Here is a 26,174-nt window from a genome sequence, read left to right as displayed (position 1 = left end):
AAAAAAAAAAAAAAAAAAAAAAAAAAAACATGGAGGTGGGGATCATGTGGTTATTGTTTCAGACCCTGTTAATGGGAACAAGGAGAAGATATATTTCTTGCTTCTAGGGAGGTTCATGTGTGGTTGAGGAGCATAATATTCTACTATTCTAGTGTACCATGTGTTCCACACCAAATGGGCCTTCACATCAAAGTCAATGGAAGGAACAGGCCCTTTGGAATTCAGTGGGACTGGATCTGGTCCTTGAAGAGGAATAGGGGACTGCATCCTAGAAAAAGTAGACAGCCAAATCCAGAAATAGAAATGGCTGAGTTCAAGTTAGCAAGATTGAGGATTTCTATGGATGCAGAGACCTGGTCATGGGCCTTGACTGTCAACATAGAGTGTGGGGAGACTCATGAGGTTTGAGAATAGCAGTGTACTTTAAGAAAATGTTCTGGTAGCTACTTATAGAATAGACAGGAAAGGGAAGAACATAAAGACAGAGAAAACAGAACCATTTCAATAGTGCAAAGATAAGGGGTAATGATGACCAGTGCAGGGATGAGGGGACTAGAAAAGGGATAGACACAAGATGTTGCCAAGTGTTTTAGTCAGTTTCCCCCTCCCCCACTGGGACCAAAAGACCTGACAAGAACAATTGGAGGAGGAAAGATATATTAGGGGGCTTACAGTTTCAGAAGTTTCAGTCCATTGCAGATTCTATTCCTTGGGACCTGAAGTAAGGCAGGGCACCATGGCGGAAGAATGTAGCAAAGGAAGGCAGGTCAGGACATGGTACCAGGAGGCAGAGAAAGAGAGACAGCTCTGCTCAACTAGTACTATACACACACACACACACCCCAAAGGCATGCCTGCAAGGACCCACCTCCTTGAGCCACACCCTACTTGCCCACAGTTACCACCAAGTTAAACCCTATCAGGGGATTAAGTCGCTGATTAGATTTAGCTCTCATAACCCAGTCATTTCACCTTTCAACTTTCTTGGATTGTCTCACACATGAGCTTTTGAGGGACACCTGTTATCTAAACCATAACACCAAGGAAGGACTTGTGATTCTCCTAAAGAAATGCAGGACAATGTCAAGAGTGTGAGCCTAGCTGAGAGAATGATGCCACCATTTGCAGATGAAGGATAGTCCTCATCAGGACCTTGGTCGGCATATGTGCATTTGGGGTAGTGGCAGTTATCCCCTGGTGATGTCTAATAGGCAAGTTTTCATGCAAAGTGGAACTCCAAGGTTAAGGCTGACATATTGGTTTGGGAATCAGCTGTGAGGCAGTGTACTCATGTCAAGCCCTTTAGTGTGGAGGCTGAGGAAGAAGATGAATGAGAAGATTAGAATCCTTGTAACAGGGCCTTGATCACATTTGTATTCAGAACAGGGGGTGAGAAGTAGATCTCAGTGTAGGAGGCAAAAGAGAGATACTAGGGAATGAAGAGAGCGTATTGAAATGTCAAGAAAGGACCCAAGAAGAAACAGTGATACTTCAAAGTTTGTTAGGGAGATCCTTGATGACTTTGGAAGTAGACCTGCATAGGTGTCTAGCAGTGGGGTGGGGCAAGAGTTGAAAAATAGTGATAGTGAACATAGACTATTCTTTCAAAAAGCTAGATAGTTGGGGGTTGAGGATCATGTGATTAGGGGAAGGACTTTTCAAATCCCGGGAAGCTTCAGCCTGTTTTGTGGACAAAAGAAAAGATTCACTTTAGGCTTTTTTTTAAGGAAATAATCACACAGATCTGAAAAGATGGTTATACCAGGATGTTTATAGGAATAAAAATAAATAAATAAAAATAAATAAATGAAATAAAAAAATAAATAAATGAAATAAGCAGGAAAACATCTATCTATATAATTAAATACTGTATAACCATTGAAATTATGTAATCTAGTATATAGTACATAAGGAAATGCTCAGTATATAAAAGTGAAAAATGCTTCATAAACCCCAAATAAAGCAAAGATAGGGCTGGACCTGGTGGTACACACCTGTAATCCCAGTGGCTTCGGAGGCTGAGGCAGGAGGATCCCAAGTTTGAGGCCAGCCTCAGCAATTTAGTGAGGCCCTAGACCCTGTGTCAAAAATAAAACGGGCTGGCAATGTGGCTTTGTGGTTAAGTGCCCATGGGTTCAATCCCTGATGCCAAAAATGGGGCAAGGGGATATGTTTGTGTATAGAGAAGTTTAGAAAGGTATCTACCAACATGTAAAAATGTAGTTTTTCAGACTAAAATGATTGTGTTTGTTTTTATTTTCTTTATCCTTTTGTTTGCTCCATTTTTCATGATTACGTATCACTTCAGTAAAGAAGGTAGAAAGACTTTTTAAAAAATATTTTTTAGTTGTAGATGGACACAGTACATTTATTTTATTTATTTATTTTTATGTGGTGCTGCAGATTGAACCCAGCTCCTCACACATACTAGGCAAGTTCTCTACCACTGAGCCACAACCCTGCCCTGTAGAAAGACTTTTTAAAAAGAGAAAGTCCAGGTATAGGAGTTATTGGAAAGGTGGGTAAGCTCTACTCTGGTTCAAAGTAGGGACCATTGAACAGCTCAGATGCCTGAGGAAATTAGGTAGAAGGCCATCTGCAAAAGATAAAGGTGGGAAGTTAGGACTTCAGAAATGTGGAAAATGAAAAAGATCCTTGTCAGATTTTATAGTTTTGTCCACACTGAGGAGGATAAAAAAATTTAAAAACTGTCACCGTCCTCTGATGAAATAAGAGGAAATCTGAGGATTCTCGGGAGTCCAGCTGGACATGAGTAACAACATCCAATGCAGTTTCTCTGGCATGTGTATAATATATATAACTGAGATTGAATCCCTTTTATTGTGAGAGAAGTATGTGGGGTGAGAGTTGCCCTCTGAAAATGCTTCTCAACAGCCCCCTTTTCAGAATTACCTCAAATTAAAATTGTAAACACGATTGCATGGAGAATACAATATGCCTAAACAAATGGACTGCACCAGTCGTTTTATAAGCAATGAGTTTTGTACAAGTAATTGATGGCTTCTCATACTTAGGTCCTCTAACCTTTCCTTCTCAGCACTACTTTGTCTACTTATCTCTCATTACTGTTTATGTAAAAATAATAAAGTTACATTTGTTTTAAAATTCTCTGCATGTCAGATCTTTTACATGGTCTGACTTTTCCTTGAATTAGTTTAAATAAATTAGTAGTTCAGTTTCCTTAAATTAGTTAAAATGACAGCAATATATATCTAAGCATGGCTGTTAGAATTTCGAGAGCTCTATGGCATAAAATCTTAAAAACTCAACTTCATCCAGTCATAGTAGTATACACCTATAATCCCAGCTATTCAGGAGGCTGAAGCAGGAAGATCAGAAGTTCAAGACCAGCAAGGACAACTTAGACCCTGTCTCAAAATAAAATTTAAAAAGGGCTAGGCATGTACTTCAGTGGTAGAGTGCTTGTCTAACAGGAAATAGTCTCTGGTATACCCACTACTGCAGTCTCTAGTACCACAAAATACCAAACAAACAAACGAAGAAAAAAAAAAAAGTCAAAATGACAAAATATATACATATGGCTGATAAGCACATAAAAAGATGAAACCTTCAAACACTGGTGAGAATGTGAGATGGTACAACTATTTTTAGAAATACTTTGTCAATTTCTTTGATAATGACACATATATTCTACCATAGAGTCCAATCATCACACTCCTAGCTATTTTACTAAGAAAAATGAAAATGCCCTTTCATAGACATGTTTGCAAAAGTTCACAGCATCATTATTTGTAATAAATAAATACTAGAAATAACCAAATGTCTCTGAGCTGATGAAGGAAAAGTAACATGTGGTTTCTTCATACCATGGAATATTAGATGCCATAAAAAGGAATGAAGCATTGATCCATGCTACAACATGGATGAGCCTTGACAACAAAGACTGCATAGTGTATGATTCCATTTATATGAAATTTCTATTAAAGCAAAACTGTAGAGTCAAGAAGCAAATAAGTGGGTGTCTAGGGCTGAGGGCAGGAGCATGGATTGATCTCACATGGTACAAGGAAACTTTTGGGGTGATGAAGTACAATAGTTGGATTGTGGTGGTGATAGCACAATTGTATTAATTTACTGAATCTTGTCATACTGTCTCTAAATACCTGCATCATCAAAAAAATGACATCATAGCAATTATTCATAAAATTTAGTGGTTCTTTTAAGTCTCAATTTTTTATCTTTAAAACACATATCTTTAAATTAAATATTTATTTTTTGAATAAGTATTCTTTCTGCAGCTTAGGAGCCAAATAAGAGTCCATATTTTGTCAATTCAAAGGCCAAAAGGTTATTTCCATTGTATCAGGCCTTTAAAGTCTAGAATAGACCTGTTTAGCCAATGATTAAATTTAATCCCATAATTATTATAGGTTGAATGGTGCCCATGAAATTTGTATGTTAGTCCTGAGCCCCAGTACCTCAAAGGACAACCTTATTTGAGATAAAGTCTTGTGATGATTTAAAAGATGAGACTTAAGAAGTAAGTCCCCACTTCAACATGATTGGTGTCATCATAAAAAGGGATGATTTGGACACAGAGGAATGCACACAGGAATAATGCCAGGTGAAGATTTGTGTTATGCTGCCACAAGCCCAGGAACTTACAGATGCTAGGAGAGTGGCACTCAACCAGCTCCTGCATAGGGCAACATGGCCCTGTTTACACCTTGATCCCAGACTTCCAGCCTCCACAACTGTGAGACAACCAATTTCTATTGTTTAAGCCACCCAGTTTTAGTACTCTGTAATGGCAGCCTTGATAAACATAACAATCATATTCATGGAAATACTGTCAAAATGCAGTATGGCTCCGTTTTTAAACATCTAGACACACCCAAATGCAGTCTCTGTAGACAGACAAGATCAACAGATCCACTGGTTCCCAGTGTTCCATCTTCTTCACTCTCTTCTAGACACTGATGGATATTTTAAAGCAGGACTTTGTATATAATTAGAACATCATATTTTAAATTTAAGCAGTATCTTAGCACTGCCTTCTGAATCACATATTTTTCTCTGACAGCTTGTTCTGACAGGAGCCATTCAAGTTGCAGACAAAGTTTCTTCAGGGAAGAGTTCAGTGCTCGTGCACTGCAGTGACGGATGGGACAGGACCGCTCAGCTGACGTCCCTGGCCATGCTGATGTTGGATAGCTACTACAGGAGCATCGAAGGCTTTGAAATACTGGTACAAAAAGAGTGGATAAGTTTTGGACATAAATTTGCATCTGTAAGTTAACAATGAAACTAATTTGGGGAGGGGTACTGGGGATTGAACCCACAGACACTTAATCACTGAGCCACATCCACAGCCCTTTTTATTTTTTATTTTGAGACAGAGTCTCACTAACTTGCTTAAGGCCTTGCTAAGTTGCTGAGACAGTCTTTGAACTTGCAATCCTCCTGCCTCAGCCTCCCAAGCTTCTGGGATTACAGGCAAGCAATACCATGCCTGGCCAATAAAACTAATATTTTAAAATAATCAAATCACTGCCATTTGGGATTGAAACACTAGTTGCTAAGCCACGTATTCAGTGCCAAAATGAAAATCTGAGAAATGCAAATAAAGAAACACTTGACAGGTTTCAAAATGTGTGATGCCGTAGGTTGATAAAAGTTGTTTTAGGAGACATGTTTATCCATCTGCACTCTTTATAGTTTCACTTGAAAGTAATAGAGTCTGCATAGAAATGTTTAAATTGAAATTTCACAAAAAAGAGAAGATAGATAACAGTTTACTCTGAACTAATATTATAGCTAATAAGGCCAAATATGTTTTATAGAAATGCCAGATTTTAGTTTAGGCTTTTTATTATTCTTCTCTGATATCATTTAAAAATCATCAAGAGAATCTCTTAAAATCCATATTCTCAGGTCTTGCTTCAAGATGTCCTTTGAATAAGTGTTTTAACCAGCTTCCCACTGATTCACAGGAAGGGAACCCAGACATCACTTTTTTTTTTTCCTGATACTTGTGGATTGAACTCAGGGGCACTTGACCACTGAGCCACATCCCAGCCCTATTTTGTATTTTATTTAGAGACAGGGTCTCACTGAGTTGCTTAGGGCCTCGCCATTCCTGAGGCTGGCTTTGAACTCGTGATCCCCCTGCCTCAGCCTCCTGAGCCACTGGGATTACAGGCATGTGCCACCATGTCTAACCTTCAGCCACATTTTATCAGTAGTATGAATGTATGAATAACATCTTCAAGTAGAAAATATTGTGATTTAACAAGTGAATGCATTGTGAAGTTGCTGGTTTCATCTTTAAGAGCAAAAGAAGTTTTAATTCTAATGATCACATTTTTGGGATATGATTTCAAGCCTTGAAACTTTGAACTTAATCCCTTTATGACAGAAATAACTATGTTAAATGTCTTGTACCACACTGCTCAGGGTAATCCAGTCCTGTGTTCTATCTATAGCTGTCCGTAACTCCTACAAAACTGTAGTTATATAGAATAATTGTAGTAATAACATAGGATTATGATGTTTCACCAATTTTAGTGGTATTTTATAGTTTATATATCTAATTTCCATTATTACAAAACCTTCTATTATTTATCTATATTTTCACATAAATATATACTATTAACTATGATAAACTTGGCATTTAGAAGGAAGATTGCTGAATTGTATAGTCAGATTTTGTGGCTTATATGCTTTCTCAGTTTTATACCCATGAATTAAACAAGTCATCTTCACCAATTCGTTTCAGAGAATAGGTCATGGTGATAAAAACCACGCTGATGCTGACCGATCTCCTATTTTTCTTCAGTTTATTGATTGTGTATGGCAGATGTCAAAACAGGTAAGGAATATATGAGATTAAAACACAGTCAAGGGCTGGGGATGTGGCTCAAGTGGTAGCGCACTCGCCTGGCGTGCATGCGGCCTGGGTTCGATCCTCAGCACCACATACAAACAAAGATGTTGTGTCCGCCGAAAACTAAAAAATAAATATTAAAATTCTCTCTCTCTCTCTCTCTCTCTCTGTCTCTCTCTCTTTCTTAAAAAAAACACAGTCAACTTAATGTTTAAATTGAATATTGTGTTATATAATATCTGGGTTTTACCCCCAAAATATGCAGGACAAGATAAAGATGAAATAAAATTAGCCATGTGTGAATAATTGTTGAATCCAAGTGATGCCTATGCAGGGGTTCATTTTATTATTGTGACTACTATTCATATGTCTGGAATCCCCCATAATAAAGTTTTCAAGTTTAAATTTTATCTGCATTATCTCTATTAGTGAAAGATCAATGTAACTGTCTATTATATTCATTCTATATGGGCATTTAGATGTAGGCATGTCTGCTAATGTGTAATGCCTTAAAGAATTCAAGTAAAATCCAGAAAATGAAACTCTTGACACCTTTTCATCTTCTCCCTTTACTTGATACATATTGAAATTTCTCAGTTCTGTGTAAAGTGCAGGCCCTGCTGTCCTTCTCAGAACCCTACAGTGTGGCAGCATTTGGTCCTTCCTACCATAGGTCTTTTTGGTTCTATAAAATATTAGTCTCAGCCATTCATGCCTCGCTTGCTTATTTGTTTTTGTCTAGTTCCCTACAGCTTTTGAATTCAATGAACAGTTTTTGATTACAATTTTGGATCATCTATACAGTTGCCGATTCGGTACTTTCCTATTCAACTGTGAATCTGCTCGAGAAAGACAGGTGAGTAAAAATGCTAATCTTTCTGTAAAGGTTTGCCAAGATGTATCTAGTCTGCCATATATCAAGAAGAATATGAGAGTTTGTGAGATGCTGACTTTGCCCACAAAAAGTAGGAATGACTTTAAAGCCATGCAGGTTTTCCCTCCCAAAATCCATGATAATGTTGGTGAAATGAATTGTATTATAAAGGTCATAAACCTTGTAATAATAGGGGAAAGAAAGAGACATAGCAACAAACTTTTAAAAGCTGGAAAGCCCATAGATAAGTGATTAATAATTTAGCTTCAGAAAACCAAGATCTCACACCAACAGTAGAGAAGCCAAGAACCAAGCCACTTTGAATAGCATGAACCCTGGACAACTCCAGGTTGAACTCTACCAGGTAAGTATCTGGGGTGAAGGAGGAAGATACCTTGAAGAGCTGTTTAGAATAAGCTAAACAAATTCCCTCCATTCCTCTCTGGAACTAAGGACTCTGGCAGAGGTTTCCTGCCAAGAGAGGGTGCTTGAAGAGGGTGCTGCAGTGTGATAGCCCCACCTCTCTTCCCTCACTCCCTCCCAGTGTTCTGGAACCAGGTCTTCATCATTCAGATGGGAGCACCAAAGAGCCATCTCTGTTGGTGAGGATGGTGAGACAATGGATCCCTCCTAAATTGCTAATTGGGGTGGAAAATGCTACAGCTGTTATGAGAAACTGGTGATTCCTCAAAAAGGGAAATACAGAATTATCATCTGACCCAGTAATTTCACTCCTAGGTATATACTCTAAGGAACTGAAAATAGGGGTTGAAACCAAAACTACACATGTATATATTTACAATAGAATGTTAACAGCCCAAATATCTGTCAGGATGAATGAATAAAACAAAATGTGGTCTATCCATATGATAATATTATTATAATATTATTCAGCCATAAAAGTGAAGGAAATATTCATATCACAATTAGGATGGACCTTGAAATCATTGTTCTAAGAAAAAGAAACCTGATGCAAAAGATTACATAAAATACAATTCCATGTGTGTGGAATTTCCAGAATAGATAAACCCATAGGGACAGAAAGCACATTAGTTGCTAGAGGCTAGAGGCAGGGGAGCATAGGGAGTGCCTGTTTCGTGGGTATGGGCTTTCCATTTGTGGTAATGGGAAAATGTTTTGGAAATTGATAGAGGTGATAGCTGCATGACATTGTGAATGAACTAAAAGCCACTGATTTCTATAGTTTTAAAATGTTTTATTTTATGGTATGTGAATTTTACGTCAGTTTAAAAAATTATCTCTGGGAAAACTAAGTTTTCCCAGAAAAACAACTTGGAAAAAATAACAGAGGAAGGGAAACAGAGAAGAAGCTACTATCTGATATCCTCAGAAGAATAAGAAAAATATTAACATCAGAAAATAAGGAGATAGTATCTGGAAATAACATTTAGAGATCAGAAAAGAACTTTGAAATTAAAAACATGATACCAGCCAGGCATGGTGAGGCATGCCTATAACACTAGCAACTTGAGAAGCTGAGGCAGGAGGACTGCAAATTCAAGAACAACCTCAGCAACTTAGCAAGGCCATGAGCAACTTAATGAGACCCTGTCTCAAAATAAAGAATAAAAAGAGTTGGGGATGTGGCTCAGTGGTTAAGCAACCCCAGGTTCAATCCCTAGTTAACACCCCACGAACAAAACAAAACAAAACAAAAAAGCCATGGTATCAACAGAAATGAAAAACCAAGAAGAGGTAGAAAAGGAAGTTGAAAAAAAAAAAACTCTCAGAAAATAGGAAATAAAAACAGGAAAAATAGAAAAGAAATGAAAAAAAAAAAAAAGATTAGTCTTGAAGGTCCAATATCCAAATAATAGGAAAAACAGGGGAAAAAGAGAAAATAGGAAATCCAGAGAGAAGAAAGTTTAACTTAAATAATAATTTAAGACTATTTCAAAGAATTGAAATAGATAAGTCATTTTAAAGGCTCACCAAGTGCCAAACAGGGTGGATGAAAAGAGACCTATACTAAAGCACATCTTAGTGACATTTCTGATCACCAAGGACAAAGATCCCACAGCTTTTCTCTCAGACAAAATGAATGAGTTATGGGTTGAGCTTCTCTAATCCAAAGTCTGAAAGCTTCAAAATCTATACAATTTTGGAACACTTACATGACCCAAATGGAAAATTTCATATCTATTTTCATGTAACTGGCCATAGTCAAAACATGGGCACATTAAAATATTGTATAAAATCACTTTTAATTTTTGTGTATTTGGTATATAAGAAACATAATGAATTTCATGTTTAGACTTGGATCCCATCTCTAAAACTTACCTTAGTATGTATATGCAAATATTCCAAAAATCTGGAAAAAATCCTAAATCCAAAATAAATCCAGTCCCAGGCATTTTGGATAAGTGATACTCAACCTGTGTTTGCAAAGAAACAGAAATCAGGAAGACTTTGGATTATTCAACAGCAGCATTGGAAGTTAGAAACCGCATAGAGCATTGCATTCAGAATTCTAAAAGAAAGTGGCTTAAACCTAGCTTTCTATAGCTACCAAACTGTCAACAAAATTTGAAGGTAGAACAGAAATATTCTTGGATACACACAGCTGCAAGAGTGCCTCCCATACTATACTATTTCTCTGGAAGCAACTGAAATGTATGCACTCCACAATAACAATAAGCCTAAATAGAAAAAGGTAGAGGGGATCTCAAGGGTGATATATTATACATGTATATCAAGACATCACATGGAACCCCATAAATATGTACAATTTTATGTGTCAGTTAAAATGTAAAGATTAATTTTTAAAAAAAATAAAAATAGAACTACTGTATAATCCAGAAATCCCATTATGAAGTATATATTGAAAATAAATTAAATTAATATGTCAAAGACATCTGTATTCCCGTGTTCAGGCACCATGATTCCTAATAGCCAAGAAATGGAAACAACCTCAGTATCCATCAATGGATGAATGGATGACGAAAATGTGGTACATATACACAATGGAATACTATTCAGCCATAAAACAGAATGAAATCCCACCATTTGCAATAACATGAATGAAACTGGAGGACATTATGCTGGGGTGAAATAAACCAGGCACAGAAAAAAAATACTGTACGATCTTTTTTCTGTATGGAATCTAAACAAATGTTGAACCCATAGTAACAGAGAATGGAAGGATAATTACCAAGGGCTCAAGGTGGGTAGGGGAGAAGAGGAGATATTGTTCAAAAGGTGTAAACCTTCAGTTAAGAGATGAGTAGTACTAGAGACCTAATGTGCAGCTTGGTAACTAGAGTTAATAATGGCATATTATAGACTTGAAATTGGTTAATAAGGTAGATCTCAAGTGTTCTCACCACAGAAAAATGGTAACTGTGTTAGGTGACCTATATGTAATTAGCTTGATTGTGGTGATTATTTCACAATGTACACAAATCAAAATATTATGTTGGTTGGGAAAGTTGGTACATACCTGTAGTCCCAGTAGTTTGGGAGGCTCAGGCACATCACTTGAATCTAGGAGTTCAGGGCCAGTCTGGGCAACATAGTGAGATCCTGTCTCAAAAATATAAATTTAAAAAATTAAAAATCAAGGGGCTCGGGTTGTGGCTCAGCAGTACAGTGCTCACCTAGCACATGCGAGGCCCTGGGTTCAATCCTCACCACCAAATAAAAATAAATAAATAAAGGTATTGTGTCCAACTATGACAAAAAATTAAATATTAAAAAATTTAAAATCATATATAAATTACATAACCTAAGTAGAAACAATTTATATTTGCTAAGTATACCTTAATAAAGCTGAGAAAAAAATATAATTGCTTCTACATAAATGTGTGAGACTTTTATTTATATCAACACTGTCAAACTACGTGTGTGGGGGCTGCTGGGGATTGACCCCAGGGCCTTGTGCATGGGAGACAAGCACTCTACCAACTGAGCTATATCTCCAGCCCGTATATAGCTTTTTAAGCTTTGTGCATATATAAAAATAAAAACAAAATTCAAATAAACACAAAGCAATATACATTTTGGTACCAGAAACATGCAATTGAAGTTTTAGGTAGATTCAGAAGAAGGCAAAGTGATGCTATCATTATTATCATTCATATTAATGAAATACCTATACCAAGGAACCTTTAGTCACTTATTTTAGGGGTGTTCTTTTTAGTTTTTAGGTTTAGTTTATTTCTTCTCCCTTATTTGAAGTCATTACTAAAAACTGTTTAAAAATTCACTGTTGGTAATTTAATTCTTAAATTTTTAATTTGCCAGCTTCATTGTGTCCCCAAACTGATGGTCAAATTTTGGTAAAAAGCTATGAAAATATGAAAATTTTTATAAGATAATGAATACCAGGTTAAAAAGTGAAGACATTGTGATCAGTTATCCAGATGTTTTCAAATGTCTGCATGTCAATATGATGTGGATTAAGCATCTGGATGATTGATTATAATAAAATGACTTAATGTCTAAATGCCTGCTGTCAAGTAGACATAGGTTAAGATTTTGTAGTTCTAACAAACACAAAAATTTTAAAAGCCAGTGGGATCTTAGGATTATTTTTCTTTTCACTGAATTAAAAAGAGTGTACTGCCCATCTGTTCATAAATGTTTTACCTAGCCAGGAATAGTCTTCTTAGGTCAGTGAATTGCATTTAATGGTGCAGCATCCTGCACCCCTGTCTTCTGGCAGAAATAGTGGCTCTCAAGCCAGGCCATTATGTATGCAAATGTCTGTAAGTGGCTGTGAGCACTCACTGGCCCTTGACGCTTTTTGAGCTATTATGGGGATAATGTAAATGTGTGATTCAAGTTGATGCTGAACTGGATTGTCATGGGCTACAAAATGGTTTCTGTGATTGTGTACGTGTTTACTTAGGCTGTCTGCTTTCTCTCTCTCTTCTAGAAAGTTACAGAAAGAACAGTTTCTTTATGGTCACTAATCAATGTCAATAAAGAAAAATTCAAAAACCCCTTCTACACAAAAGAAATCAATCGAGTTTTATATCCAGTTGCCAGCATGCGTCACTTGGAACTCTGGGTAAATTACTACATTAGATGGAACCCCAGAATCAAGCAACAAGTAAGTGAAGTAGCACTATTAAAAGACATACTTGGAAACCAAATGTTTACTTTGAGATTAAATAATGTTATAATTATGAAGGGAAAAAACACTTGTTTTAAAATACAGTTTAATTTGTATATAATTACTAAACCATGGATGTTGCAATTAAATTCCTCTGCCAATGTGAATGTTGTAACTTTTTTGCTCTAATGTAAGGCAATATAAAGCTCCAGAACATCCCTGAGTTTTCACAGCCAGGGGTTTCCTTTACTCACTTGAAGTGGGTACACAACACATATACACACATGATTAGAAACTTCTTTAAATTGACTAGACTTGAATGATCCTGTCAAAGTAACAAAACGTTTTGTGTCCTGTGGTTCAAGTGTCTGTACTAGGCCAGCTGTCACCAGAGTGCTTTTTCCTGAGGGCCTCTACTTCTAAAATAAAGATACTGGGTCTGCCAGTGGATAGGAAATTCAGCTGGCCATTTGTCAATCATAAAATAGAAATAAGGATGTTTGAAGGGAAATGCTATATATTTTTATTAAAGACATTTATTTAGGCTTTCCATTCTCCCACTCCATCCCAAATCCACAGAAAAAAAAAAAAAGCCTGTTTGTAGAGGCTCAGAAAACCTTCACTTACTGATTTGTTCTAAGCATTATAAATACTCAGTGTTTGTGATGGCTCTTGGTAAAGGTCTGCACTTTTTCTTGGGGTTAGAATGGTCCACTACCTGTTCTCCAGTGCAGCCTAGCACAAGCACAATCTTTAACCCTGCTAGGAGCTGGCCAGCGACTGCTGACTGCAGTGTCTCTCAGGTTGCTCATTCCACTCAAACACTAGCCACATGCCAGCCCGTGCTCTCCCTTCTTACTGGGGAGACACACCCTTGTTTCAAGTTCTCTGCCACTGCATGAAAGGCTTTTGCAATTTGGTGATGGTTGAAATGTGTATACTTTTGAAAAGTGACAGGTTCCAGGGCTTGAGAACATTGACTTGTTTGGTCTGGGATTTGAGAAGTACATTGAGGGAATTTACTTAGCAGTAGCTCTGGAGTTTAGAATATCAAATAAAGGGTAAATGGGAATTTTTTCCAGGGTTCTAACTGCTGGTTCAGAGAACATGTTCCTTTCCTATTACTTTTTTAAATCAATGAGCACTGTGTTTGTCCTATAAAATAAGCCTTTTCTATATTTGTCATGGCTTTTTTAAAAAAAATTATTGGCAGTTACAAAGTATTGGCAGTTTCTGTACAAAGTCTTCTTTGATCTATTTGTACTTGAAAAAATTCTTGAAATTTAAGAAATTTAGAGCAATTCATTTCTCACTACAGAAAGGTAATGATAATAATTGTGTGACAAGTCAAGTTTGGTTTTGGGGTGCTATTTTTTTCCTCTTTCTGAAAGATCAATTTTGAAGGCATATCATTAGAAGAATTTCTATAATATATCCATCCCCTTTATTTCATAGGGTTTAGTTAAATGGAACTGGGCCAGCTAGAATTGCTCATGTTCTGGTAGAGGTTTTTACTTAGAGACAATCATTGCTTTATATTATGTTCCATTGACATTTACTCAAAAATGAAAATGTCCCCTCTATGTAATTTTCTGAATGTGAAGTATCCTACATACATCTCGATGTCCTCAGGCACGTAATATATATTTTCATCCACCCAGTATTGAATATTCCTATGTGTCAGGCACTGTGGTATTACAGAGATTAGGAAGAGGTGGTCCCTGCCCCCAAGAACCCCCTCAGGTTAGCGGGGGTAGCCAGTAACATAAGCTGATGATTATAATGCACAAAGATGAATTTGATAATAGAGGTATCAATTAAGAACCTCAGATTTTCTTAAAGATCTGCTTATGTAGAACATTATTGCATACAGAAATAGATCAAAGTAAAATTACATGACTTTTGAAATTATATAATATAAACGTATAAGAACGTACTTAAGCACTTGAAAATTAAATCATTATTTGATTGTGTGACCCAGAAGGTATACCAATAATTAGTGGACACCTAAAATAGTCACAGCACAATGGTGTACTATCAGCATTGAAAAGACACAAAATAATATACAGCCTTTCCCTAGCTGTTAACTTTGACAAAGACAGGGTTATTATGTCTTTAAAAGCAAAATCCACCAACCCTGCTGTGACATGCAACTCAGCAGAGCTTATGGAAAGCCCAGTGCTTCCATTTGATGAGCTATCAATAAGAAGATTTGATACTTTTGATATGAGAAAATTATTCATGGCAAAAGTAAAAAGTTTGTATTTGTCACATAAACCTGGAATTTAAGCTCCAATGGAGCCTCATACTGTGCTTTAGGAACGACTGCATTCTATGTAGCTGTTAATCAGGGTTCCATTGGACGCATTCAAATTTTGTAGTGGTAACTAAAGGATGAGAACAGGAGCAGTCAGATATTAATAGACTGACCTATATAGTATTTTCAGTTAGAAAATACTAAAATAATAATTCAGTTAGAAAGTTAAAAGGCATATGGACTTCAAAAGAAAAATGAAAGAATTTTGAAGCCTAAAAATACTTCCATAACTAGCTGATGGCCTGTCTTCTTTACCATGCTGAGTTGGCACACTTTGCTTCATAACTCATTTTCCAGGTCAAAAGTTGAGGCGTAGCCAGGCGTGGTGGCACATGCCTGTAATCCCAGTAGCTTGGGAGGCTGAGGCAGAAGGATCGGAAGTTCAAAGCCAGCTTCAGCATTTTTTTTTTTTTTTTTTTTTGGTGGTGCTGGGGATTGAACCAAGAACTTGTGCATTGTGAGGCAAGCACTCTACCGACTGAGTTATATCCCCAACCCCAGCCCCAGCCCCTCTTTTTTTTAAATGACTTTATTATCATTATTTTGGTGCTGGGGATTGAACCCAGCACCAAAATAATAATAATAATAATAATAATATTTTATTAATAATAATAATATAATAATAATAATAATAATAATAATAACCTAAGAGTGCTTAACCACTGAGCCACATCCCCAGCCTTAATTTTTTTTTGTTTTTGCAGATAGACAGAATATTTTACTTTATTTGTTTATATTTATGTGGTGCTAAGGATCGAACCCAGTGCTTCACAAACATGCTAAGCAAAGTGCTCTGGCACTGAGCTATAGCCCCAGCCTCAGGAATTTACCAAGGCCCTAAGCAACTCAGCAAGACCCTGTCTCTAAATAAAATACAAAATAAGGCTGGGGATGTATGTGGTTCATCAGTCTAGTGCCCCTGGGTTCAATCTCTTGTACCAAAAAAGAAAATTGAAGTGTAATACTTAAAGTCACCTGTCTTTAAATTGTTATGTCCTTTAAGTTGTTTTTGTTTATCTCTAGGCTAATGGCATCCACACATTTTGTACCCATTACTTGTCTGAATTATCTTTTTATTTCTAATAGTTTTTCTGTTTACTCTCAGGTTTTCTAATTATACAGTCATGTCATCTGCAAAAATGACCGTTACTGCTGATTTCTTTTTTTATCTAATTACTTGTCACAAACTAATTCTAATCCTCAAATTGACTCTAAATGCATATGAAAAGGGGAGGCTTTAATAATATAACTGAGACAATTTGGGAGTAAATTAAGAACTTGTCCTACTGTACATCAAGATTTATATGGAATAAAATTGTGCCCAGAAACATACCCATGTGGATGTGGTGATTTGGTATAGTAAAAAGGTTGCTTCGTAGCGCTCAGGGGAAAGGACAGAGTATTCATTCAGTAAATGGTATTGGGACTGCAAAAACTACAATCCAGAGCTCCTGAAGCCCTGCCCTAAGATCTCGTCCTCCTATCTTCCCCATTTCATTTGAGAGCAACTCCATCCATCCTAGTTGTTCTAGCCAGAAACCTTAGGGTTATCCTTGACTCCTTTTCTTTCTCACACCCCAGGTCCAATCTGTCAGGAGAGCCCATTGGGAGTCTAAACAGCACCCTGGTGTGGCCACACGGTGGCAGTAGGCTTCTAGCAGCTAGCTGCACTCCCTGAGGCTACCCTTGCTTCCTTTGACTCTCCTCAAAGTGGCAGCCAAAGCAGTCCTTGTAAAGCAGACTTCAGAGTATACCATTATTCTATTCAAAACTGGTCAGGTAGCTGCTTACCTCACCTAAAGTCAAGGCCAAAGTCCTTACAGTGGCCACTGGGGCCTTATGTAACCCTCATGTCCCTCTCTGATCTCCTAGCCTCCTCAACAAGAGCTCTTTTTTTCACACTGTGCTTCAGCCACACTGGCTCCTGCTCTTCCTCAGACACGCCAATATATACTTGGCTCCCTCCTTCATCTCTTCCAAGACTTTCCCCAAAAGTCACCTTTGTCTTCAGTGTGACTCACTCTGCACACCCAATTTAGCGTGTAACTAGTGGCCCATCCATTCCCCACTCTATTATTCTGCTCTACTTTTCCCTAGTATTGATTATCTACCACCTCATGCCTAGTATTGATTGCCATCAAACATTTTCTCTCTAATAATTCACAGGATTGTTATGTTTGTTGCTTGTCTGTCTCCCCCTGCTGGAAGATAAATGCCATGAAACAAACTTAGTTTACTGATCCAAGTACCTAGAGCAGCATCTAGACCTCAATTGGACACAGTAATGTGGGCGAGGGATATTAATGAGCAGCATTTACTGGGTATTGCATGCTACACCAAACATTCCTACTATAAGGCCATATATGCATTTCTGAAAAACCTCACATTGCAAAGTCTCTGACTAAAAATAGCAGTGATTATGAGAAGAATAGGATTAGGAGGAGGAGACCTCTGCAAACCTCTGGACCTTTGTAATCAGAGCACTAATGGAGGTAAAAATCCCAATAGAAATGTGGGTGCAGTTACATTTGCACCTAGTCTGAGTGGATCCACTCTTTGGCGGTCAGTAGTGGGTTGAATGGCGCCTCACCCTAAAATAGATATATCCACCAGGAAACTATGAATGTGAAATTATTTGAGCTAGGGTACTTACAGTTATAACTAAGTTTAGAATCTCAAAATGAGATCCATCCTTGATTTAGCATGGGGGCTATATCCAGTGATGGTGTTCTCATAAGACAAAGAGGGGAAGATTTGAGACACAGACACAGAGGGGAGAAGGCCTCGAGAAGACAGAGGCAGAAATAATAGGGATGCTCTCATGAGCCCTGGAGCTATCAGAAGCTGGATTAGACAGGGAAGGATTCTCCCCAAAGATCCTCCAGAGGGCACATGGCCCTGCTGACACCTTGATTTTTTGGTTTCTGCCCTGTAAACCAATGATAGACTCAATTTCTGTTGTTTTAAGGCTCTCACATTTGTATCAATTTGTTAGGGCAGCTACAGGACACTAATAGCAGTCTTAAGCCCCCAAGGCCCAAGCTTGCTTCTCTGTATGCAGGGCCTGGAGCAGGCATGTTGCTCCTAGAGACTGCTCTCCTCAGCCTTCTTTGTCACTGCATGAGTTTCACAGATTTCTCATTGGTGCTCACAGCTTCAGCACATAGTTCAATGCAGTGGAATGTAGGGCAATTCTGGAAGCCAATACACATGCTAAAGAAAGGTACTTGAGAGACTTTGGGGGCTTTTTCTTAATGTGTTCTTATGTTGCTCAAGCCTTCTATAAAGCTTGCTTCCAATTGCTTGAAAACATTAACTTTGTGGGAAGCTTTTCTGTTGTATACCTTGACCTAGATACTGATTACCTAGGTATATACTTGTATAGAAATCATTGTGCTGAAAATTTTAAGATTTGTGCGTTGTGTGTGATTTATAGCTCAGAACAAAAGTTTCAAAAATGCTCAGGCTGGGGAGAATCACATTATGCTTCAGCATGACTTCTGCCTTTATATGAGCATGATCCCCTATTTGCTCACTAAAGAAAATGTAGCAAAACAGACTTTATTTAACTGACTTCACTTTCCCAACAATGCTAGAAGACCATACTATTTTTAATCCCCATTTTATAGGTAGGTTGACAGCACACAGAATGTTAAGGTACACAGCTGGTAAGAGACAAACAGGATTCACAGCTTTGCTGGGGAGCATCAGAGCTGTTGCTTTCAGCCATGTATTAACACGGGCAATAAGCAAGTGGAAAGATAGTGGAGCAGAGCAAGGCAAACCCACTCAACTATCATGACACACCATGCTCTCTTCCCCATGTTGGCAAAAAAATAATCTTATGCTCCCAAGTTCTGATGGGGAAACTGAGCTATAGGAACTGCCAGGCATCACTGACAAAAGGAAGAAGTGATATCCGCACCTTGAGGGCAATGAAGTTGAGGAGACCATACTCTATTTCTCATCAATCCCACACCTAGAAAGATTCCTTAGAAAAACAATTGTTTATGTGCATCATGTGTACTACTGAAGAGCCCTCTAAATCACTGATAATCCTTAGCATAGCAGTGGGATAGATCTACTGGTTTATTCCTTCCAAGGGACTCAATAAAGTTTGAATTAAAAAAACACAATGTTGGCCAGGTGCAGTGACACATACCTGAAATCTCAGCAGCCCTGGAGGCTGAGGCAGGAGGATCAAGAGTTCAAAGCCAGCTTCAGCAACTTAGCAAGGCCCTAATCAACTCAGCAAGACCCTGTCTCTATGTAAAATATAAAAAAGGAGTTGGGGATGTGGCTTAGTGGCTAAGCACCCCTGGGTTCAAACACCAGTACCAAAAAAAAAAAGAAGAAAAAAAAAAACAATGTTGTATCAGAATGTTAATTGATAAATACACAGTAATACCAGTGATGTAACCTTTGATAAGTATAAAGTAATGCCTGCTGCATCTTATATCTAGATGCTCACTTAGAGGAAAAGTGTCACAAACCAGCACAGGAAGGCAGGCACATTCAAGAAGGAAAATAGTTATCATTCAGAACAAAAGAGGACAGTGGGTCTGGGACAAGCAACATGGCAGACCAGAGCTTTGTCCAAGTTGATATTTTTTAAAATGGCAATGCATGTGTGAGGAGATATGTATATTAGTTATTTCTTGGTGGTGGTGGTGAATAGCTGGGTGTTTTTAGGATTCTGGTTTACTTGTTGGCATGTGTGAATGGTGCAGCATTTAAGTCAAGTACACATGTATGTTAACCCTTGAGATAAGGGTTTCTTCAGAAGGCAGTGGCTGTGGCAGATGTGTAGGCAGATGAGTTTTTGTGCTGTAGCCAGCCTAATGCATAACTAATGTGTGTGGTTCTCTCCAGCAGCCAAATCCAGTGGAGCAGCGTTACATGGAGCTCTTGGCCTTACGTGATGATTACATAAAGCGGCTTGAGGAATTGCAGCTTGCCAATTCTGCCAAGCTTTCTGATCCCCCAACATCACCGTCCAGTCCTTCACAAATGATGTCCCATGTGCAGACTCACTTCTGAGGGGGAACCCTGCTGGCACTGCCTTTGAGCTCTGAATAGAGGAATTAGTTGACTTTCATTTTGGGCATCTGTACAAAGTAGATTTAAATATTTGCCTCCAGGTAGAACTTAAACTAACATTATCTTAAACTCTTGAATATGTGCCTTCTAGAATACATATTACAAGAAACTACAGTGTCTACATGGCAATCAGAAGAAAGCCAAGAGGAGGAAAATCTGGAAAATGCTGACACCTTTAAAAAGCAGTTTTTGAAAGATAAAATTTAAATTTAATTTACCTTTATAGAAATGCTACATATACAATATGTATTTTTGATACATAAGATACATATAGAATATGTATTAAAAATTGAGACAACATTATTTCAGTCAGAGAAGAGAGAGAGAGATTTGTGAAATGGATTTTCCTCAGACTGCTTAGAATAGTTGCTTTGGATTATCCAAAATGAATCCAAATATGAAAGATGGGTATACTGCCAAAACCAAATTGAGCTCAGCTTCTGCAGCATTATTCAAAAGTAAGGTGTTTAAATAATTGCCAACTTTTATATCATCATAAATGGTGAATTAATAAGAAATAGCTATGTAGATGAGTTTTTCCTTATTTTGAAATTTTGAAATATTAAAGGTTTTCCCCTAATTTTCAAGAGAAGTGTATTTTTATATTTAAAAAACTAGTGGGGCCCATTAAATATGATTTGATTTTTCCTTTACTTTGCCAGTTCTATTTTCTAAATTCTTTCATGAGCTTGCCTAAAATTCTGAAATGGTTTTCAAGTTGTGGAAAATCCTATATAGAACTCTATTTAAGGATGCCAGGTGCATTCTGCTGCTTTAGGTGAATATTTCAGCAAACGTGGCTCTAGTAAATGCAGCTTATCTGCCAAAATGTAGGTTCACCATCTTGGATATATAAGCTACTACTAGAGCATCATTCTTTGAGATAAATGCCCCAGATGTACATTTGTTGAGCGTATTCTTCAAAGTATTATGTTTATGTATTTTGGTTTAAATGGTGTTGGGTTTCCCTCCCCGCAAGTGTGCATAAAAACTGGTTCTACAAATTTTTACTTGAAGTACCGGGAAGTTTGCTTTTTCAGGTTTTTTTGTTTTGTTTTGTTTTATTGTATTAAGTAAAATTTTAAATGCACAGTTCTATTTGATATATGAACTAATTCATTTAGTAAGTATATTTGTAAAAGCTAAAGCTAGAGATAAAACAATAAGTTTTACAATGATTTGTAAAGGACTATTTATACCTAATATGGTTTTGTTTTCAATGAATTAAGAGATATTAAATATATCTTTGTAAATTATTTTATGTCATAGCTTAATTGGTCTACCAAATAAGACATCTCAAATATAGTGGTATAATGTATGAATTTTGTAAGTATAAGCAATTTTATTAGACATTCTCTTGCTTTTTGTAAACGCTGTAAATATTTCATAAATTAACAAAGTGTCACTCCATACAAAGAAGAAAGCTAATACTAATGGCTTAAAGGATTTTGTGAAATTTGATGAAAACATTTTCATGGCAAAAAAAAAAAAATGACTAAAGACCTGCTGTAATAAATACATTAACTAAAACCTAACACTCTATTTTGAGGAATGTGACTGTGTATGTGTTTGAAATGTGCATGGTTCCCATCTTATTTTCTGATCTATTTCATACACTCTTTTTACTAGCAACCATTGTGTCCATTTTTGACTGGTAAGTGGCCAGCTGAATTTCCTATCCACTGGCAGGCCCAGTATATCTTTATTTTAGAAGTAGAGGCCCTCAGGAAAAAGCACTCTGGTGACAGCTGACCTAGTACAGACACTTGAACCACAGGACACAAAACGTTTTGTTACTTTGACAGGATCATTCAAGTCTAGTCAATTTAAAGAAGTTTCTAATCATGTGTGTATATGTGTTGTGTACCCACTTCAAGTGAGTAAAGGAAACCCCTGGCTGTGAAAACTCAGGGATGTTCTGGAGCTTTATATTGCCTTACATTAGAGCAAAAAAGTTATAGGATGGAGATGTCTAGAGGACTATAATTAATAATATTGTATTCTGTATTTTTGATCAAGGAATAGATTTTAGGTATTATTAAAAACAGGTAACTATGAGATGAGGAATATGCTAATTTGTTTGAGTATAATAACATTCCCTATGTGTGTACCAAAAATATCATGTATGCCTTAAGTATATAGAGCAAAACAATAAAGATTCTATAGAGAGGAGAAATAGGAATTCAGCCACATCTGTAATTAGGGAAATATACATTGGACCCACAGTAAGATATGAACCCACACCCATGCTATCCTTTTAAAAGTCTGGCAGCCCTAAGCATTGGCAAGATTGTACACCAGTAGTAACTTCATACAGTTCTTTGGAGAATAATTGACATTATGTGGTAAAACTGAAGTTCATACCTACCCTAGGATCTAGCATTTCTACTCTTGAATATAGAGATGGCCTGGAGAAATGAGGAACTCTGCACTAAAAGACATGTACACAAATATTTATGGTACCATGTTTGTCATAGGTAACAACAAAGTGCACATATCTAGCTACAGTGGAACAGATAAATTGTGGCATATTCAGACAATAGAATACTGCACAACCAGGAAAAATCATTAAACCACAGCTATACACAACACAGATAAAAGCATTTGATTCAAAAAAATAAGGCACAAAATAATATATTTAGGTGGGGTTGGTGGCTCAGTGGTAGAGTACTTGCCTAGCATGTGAGAGGCACTGGGTTCAATTCTCAGCACCGCATAAAAATAAATAATAAAGGTCCAATGTCAACAAAAAAAGATTTTAAAAAGAATATATTCAATAGTATTGCATTCCTATAAGTTCAAAAATGAACTACATTCTCATTTAGGGATGTATGGATGGCAAAACAACAATGAAAAGCAAAGAAACCACCACTAGAGAAAGAAACAGTATGAGCAGAAGCATCTATCCATTAAAGGGGAGGCAGTGTGTGTAGAACACAAAGGAAGTTGGTACTCTTGGATTGCAATGTGTCCAGGCCTGGGAAAGATGACCTAGAGGTAGGAAGGGGCCTGTCATACAGCAGCAAGGCTGGGGACAGAAAGGCCAGTTTGAGGCTACTGTATTTGACCACACCAGGGGGACTGAATCTGGAAAACAGACAAGTAGAGATGTAGATTGAAAAAAAAAATCAGTGGGAGTTTATAACTGGGAAGAAGAGAAAGAAGTAACAGAGGGAGGCAGAAGGACAGTCAGTGTCAAGAGTCTTGCCATGTGCTGACTCTCCTGGCCATGGGCCAAAGGGCACAGCAGCCTCCAGATGCCAATCAAGGACAGGAGACAGATTTTCCTCCACAGTCCCCTGAAGAAATGCAGCCCTGAAGATACCTGCATTTTAGCCCAGTGAGACCTGTGTTCCAACTCCTGACTTCTATGTTGTCCAAGCTGCTATGTTTGCAGCAATTTGTTAAAGCATCCACAGAAACTAATAGAAGGAGGATACAGAATGTGAACAGGCCCAGATCTGATGACCTCAATGTTCTTAACATATCTCCCACTACAGTCCCGCATCAGAGGCTGTAGGAAATTTGCACTGGCCCAGAGCAGAGAGGGAAGAAGATTAAAATGTCCTAAGAAGTGGTGCTTACCAGGGAGTGAGCTCTGGCATGTAGTCCAAATTTACTTTACCTCAGTAGTTCAAAGTCCTCTGGCACCAGGCTTATGATGCCCCCAGATGCTTTCTGGAGTATCACACCTTCTCCCCAGAATTCTAAAAATTCTCACAGTCGTTTTCTGAAGAAAATTAATAGCTCACAGAAAAACAGCCAAGGGGGGAAAAAGACTTCAGGACTTCCTTCAAATTAATTATCAGGCACAGGTAGTCAGTTTGCTGGAGATGGCACACCTGGAATAATGGGCCAACTATGAGCATCCCTTCCCAATCCTGTACTTGGTGATATCAAGATGGCACCTTGATCCAGGGTAGAGAGATTTATGCCACAGAAATCAGAAATCACTACAAAGATTGGGGATTTTTTCCCCTTCAAAGAGCTGATAATTAAAAGTTCCCCTAGAGCATCACTGGCTACAGGTTATAAAATCAATATGAATATTATCTTTGAAGAATAAAACCTAGATGACCTTGGATTTGGCAAAGAATTTTCAGACACAACACCAAAAGTATAATCCTTGGAAGAAAAAATTGGTAGGGTAGACCATACTAAAATGAAAAGTTTCTCTGAAACACTTTCAAGAGAATGACGAGATGAGCCACAGACTGGGAGAAAAATTTTTGCAAAACATGTCTGATGAGAGCCTGTTATGCAAAATATACCAAGAACTCTTAAAACTCAATAAAAAGAAAGTAACCTGATTGTAAGGGGTTTTGTTGTTGTTGTTTTTGTTTGTTTGTTTTTTGGTGGTGCTGGGGATTGAACCCAGGGCCTTGTGCATGCAAGGCAAACACTCCACGAAGTGAGCTATAACCCCAGCAACCTGATTTTAAAATGTGCAAAAGTGGGGCTGGGGATGTGGCTCAAGTGGTAGCGTGCTCGCCTGGCATGCGTGCGGCCCGGGTTCGATCCTCAGCACCACATACAAACAAAGATGTTGTGTCCACCAAAAAATAAATAAATAAATATTAAAATAAAATAAAATAAAATGTGCAAAAGTTTTGAGCAGACACCCCACTAAAAATATCTATACAGATGGTAATCATGCATGTGACAACATGCTACACTTCATATGTCATCACAGAAATTCAAATTAAAACAATAAGATACCACTGCACACCTATTAGAGTGGCTAAATGCAAATCACCAGCAACACCAAACTCTGGTGAGAATAGGGAACAACAGGAACTCTCATTTATTGCTGGTGGGAATGCAAAATGGTACAGCCACTTTGGAAGGCAGTTTGGCAGTTTTTTACAAAGCTAAATATAGCCTTCACATACGATCAGTAATCACACACCTTGGTATTTTCTCAAATAAATTTAAAAGTTACACCTAGGCAAAAACCTTCACACAAATGTTTGACAGTTGGCACATGTTTATAGCATAGTTGGCATAATTTGGTAGCAATCAAGATACTCTTCAGTAGGTATGGATAAACAAAACCGTGGTCTATCCTGACAATGAAATATTATTAGGCACTAAAAAGAAATGAGCTGTCTATCATGAAAGCACAGGGATAAATCTTACATGAATATTGGTAAGTGAAAGAAGCCAGTCTGAAAAGGATACATACTATATAATTCCAACTACATGACATGCTGGAAAAATGCAAACTATAGAGACAGTTAAAAAATGACTTCCAAAAGTTTAGGGAAAGGTTGGCAACATGTTGATAATAAGGAAACTGTGAGGAAGGGGAATGGTATCATGGGGTGGGGACTCTCTGTACTTTCTGCTGTTTTTCTGAAACTTAAAGTTGCTTTTAAAAAGGAATATTAATTTTCAAAAAGGTACCTGAGTTAATTTTGTGCACTTAGTCCAACACCAAGTGTTTAGAGATGACTGTTTTAGACAGTACCTACATATTGGTCAAATTTCATCCTTAGGAAGATGTCATCGAAATTGTCAGTGATCCTGAGTCACATTTGTTTAAAAAGCCTTGTTATATTATTGAGACTTTGGAAAGAAATATGGTTAAAATGTAGAGTTTTCTTTCTTTGCGTCTACACCTGTAGAAGCAGTGCTTGATAGGATCTTACACAGGACATTCAATCATCAAGTGGAACGTGGATTGGAAACACAAAAACACCTTGATTACCTCCACGTGTCTTCCAGTCCTGGAAGTCTATGAGACTCTGTACCAGTTATCAATGTATTGCATTTTTCCAGCACTTGGCTTCTGTAGAGTATGATTTCTCCAGCTCCCAGCATATAGCAGCCAGCAGTGCCTCCTGGCCAGCAGATTCCCCTGACATCTCCTCTGACAGTCTCCAATGGTATGCCACCAGTGAGGCAGCTATCTGTGAATATCCTTCCCCCCCCCCCC

The 26,174-nt window shown here is 37.6% G+C and overlaps 1 protein-coding gene across 4 annotated transcripts in view; it reads left to right on the top strand.

Annotated features, from left to right (window-relative positions):
• Positions 1-21,771, top strand: part of Mtm1 (myotubularin 1) — a 74,829-nt gene extending 53,058 nt beyond the window's left edge. For 3 of the 4 annotated variants that reach the window (XM_015498014.2, XM_048797036.1, XM_048797038.1), the window contains 5 exons: positions 5,066-5,272; positions 6,761-6,853; positions 7,611-7,724; positions 12,640-12,816; positions 20,009-21,771. In XM_015498014.2, coding sequence (XP_015353500.1) covers positions 5,066-5,272; positions 6,761-6,853; positions 7,611-7,724; positions 12,640-12,816; positions 20,009-20,176 — 759 coding nt within the window. In that variant the 3' untranslated portion in view covers positions 20,177-21,771. The remainder of the gene's footprint in view (positions 1-5,065; positions 5,273-6,760; positions 6,854-7,610; positions 7,725-12,639; positions 12,817-20,008) is intronic. The other variant, XM_015498015.2, reaches the window with a different exon arrangement.
• Positions 21,772-26,174: the final 4,403 nt, after the last annotated feature.

The sequence above is a fragment of the Marmota marmota genome, unplaced genomic scaffold, assembly GCF_001458135.2.
Source record: "Marmota marmota marmota unplaced genomic scaffold, marMar, whole genome shotgun sequence".
NCBI classification, from domain to species: Eukaryota; Metazoa; Chordata; class Mammalia; order Rodentia; family Sciuridae; genus Marmota; species Marmota marmota.
Note: the sequence above shows the minus strand (reverse complement) of the source record. Positions and strands in the feature narration are given on the sequence as shown.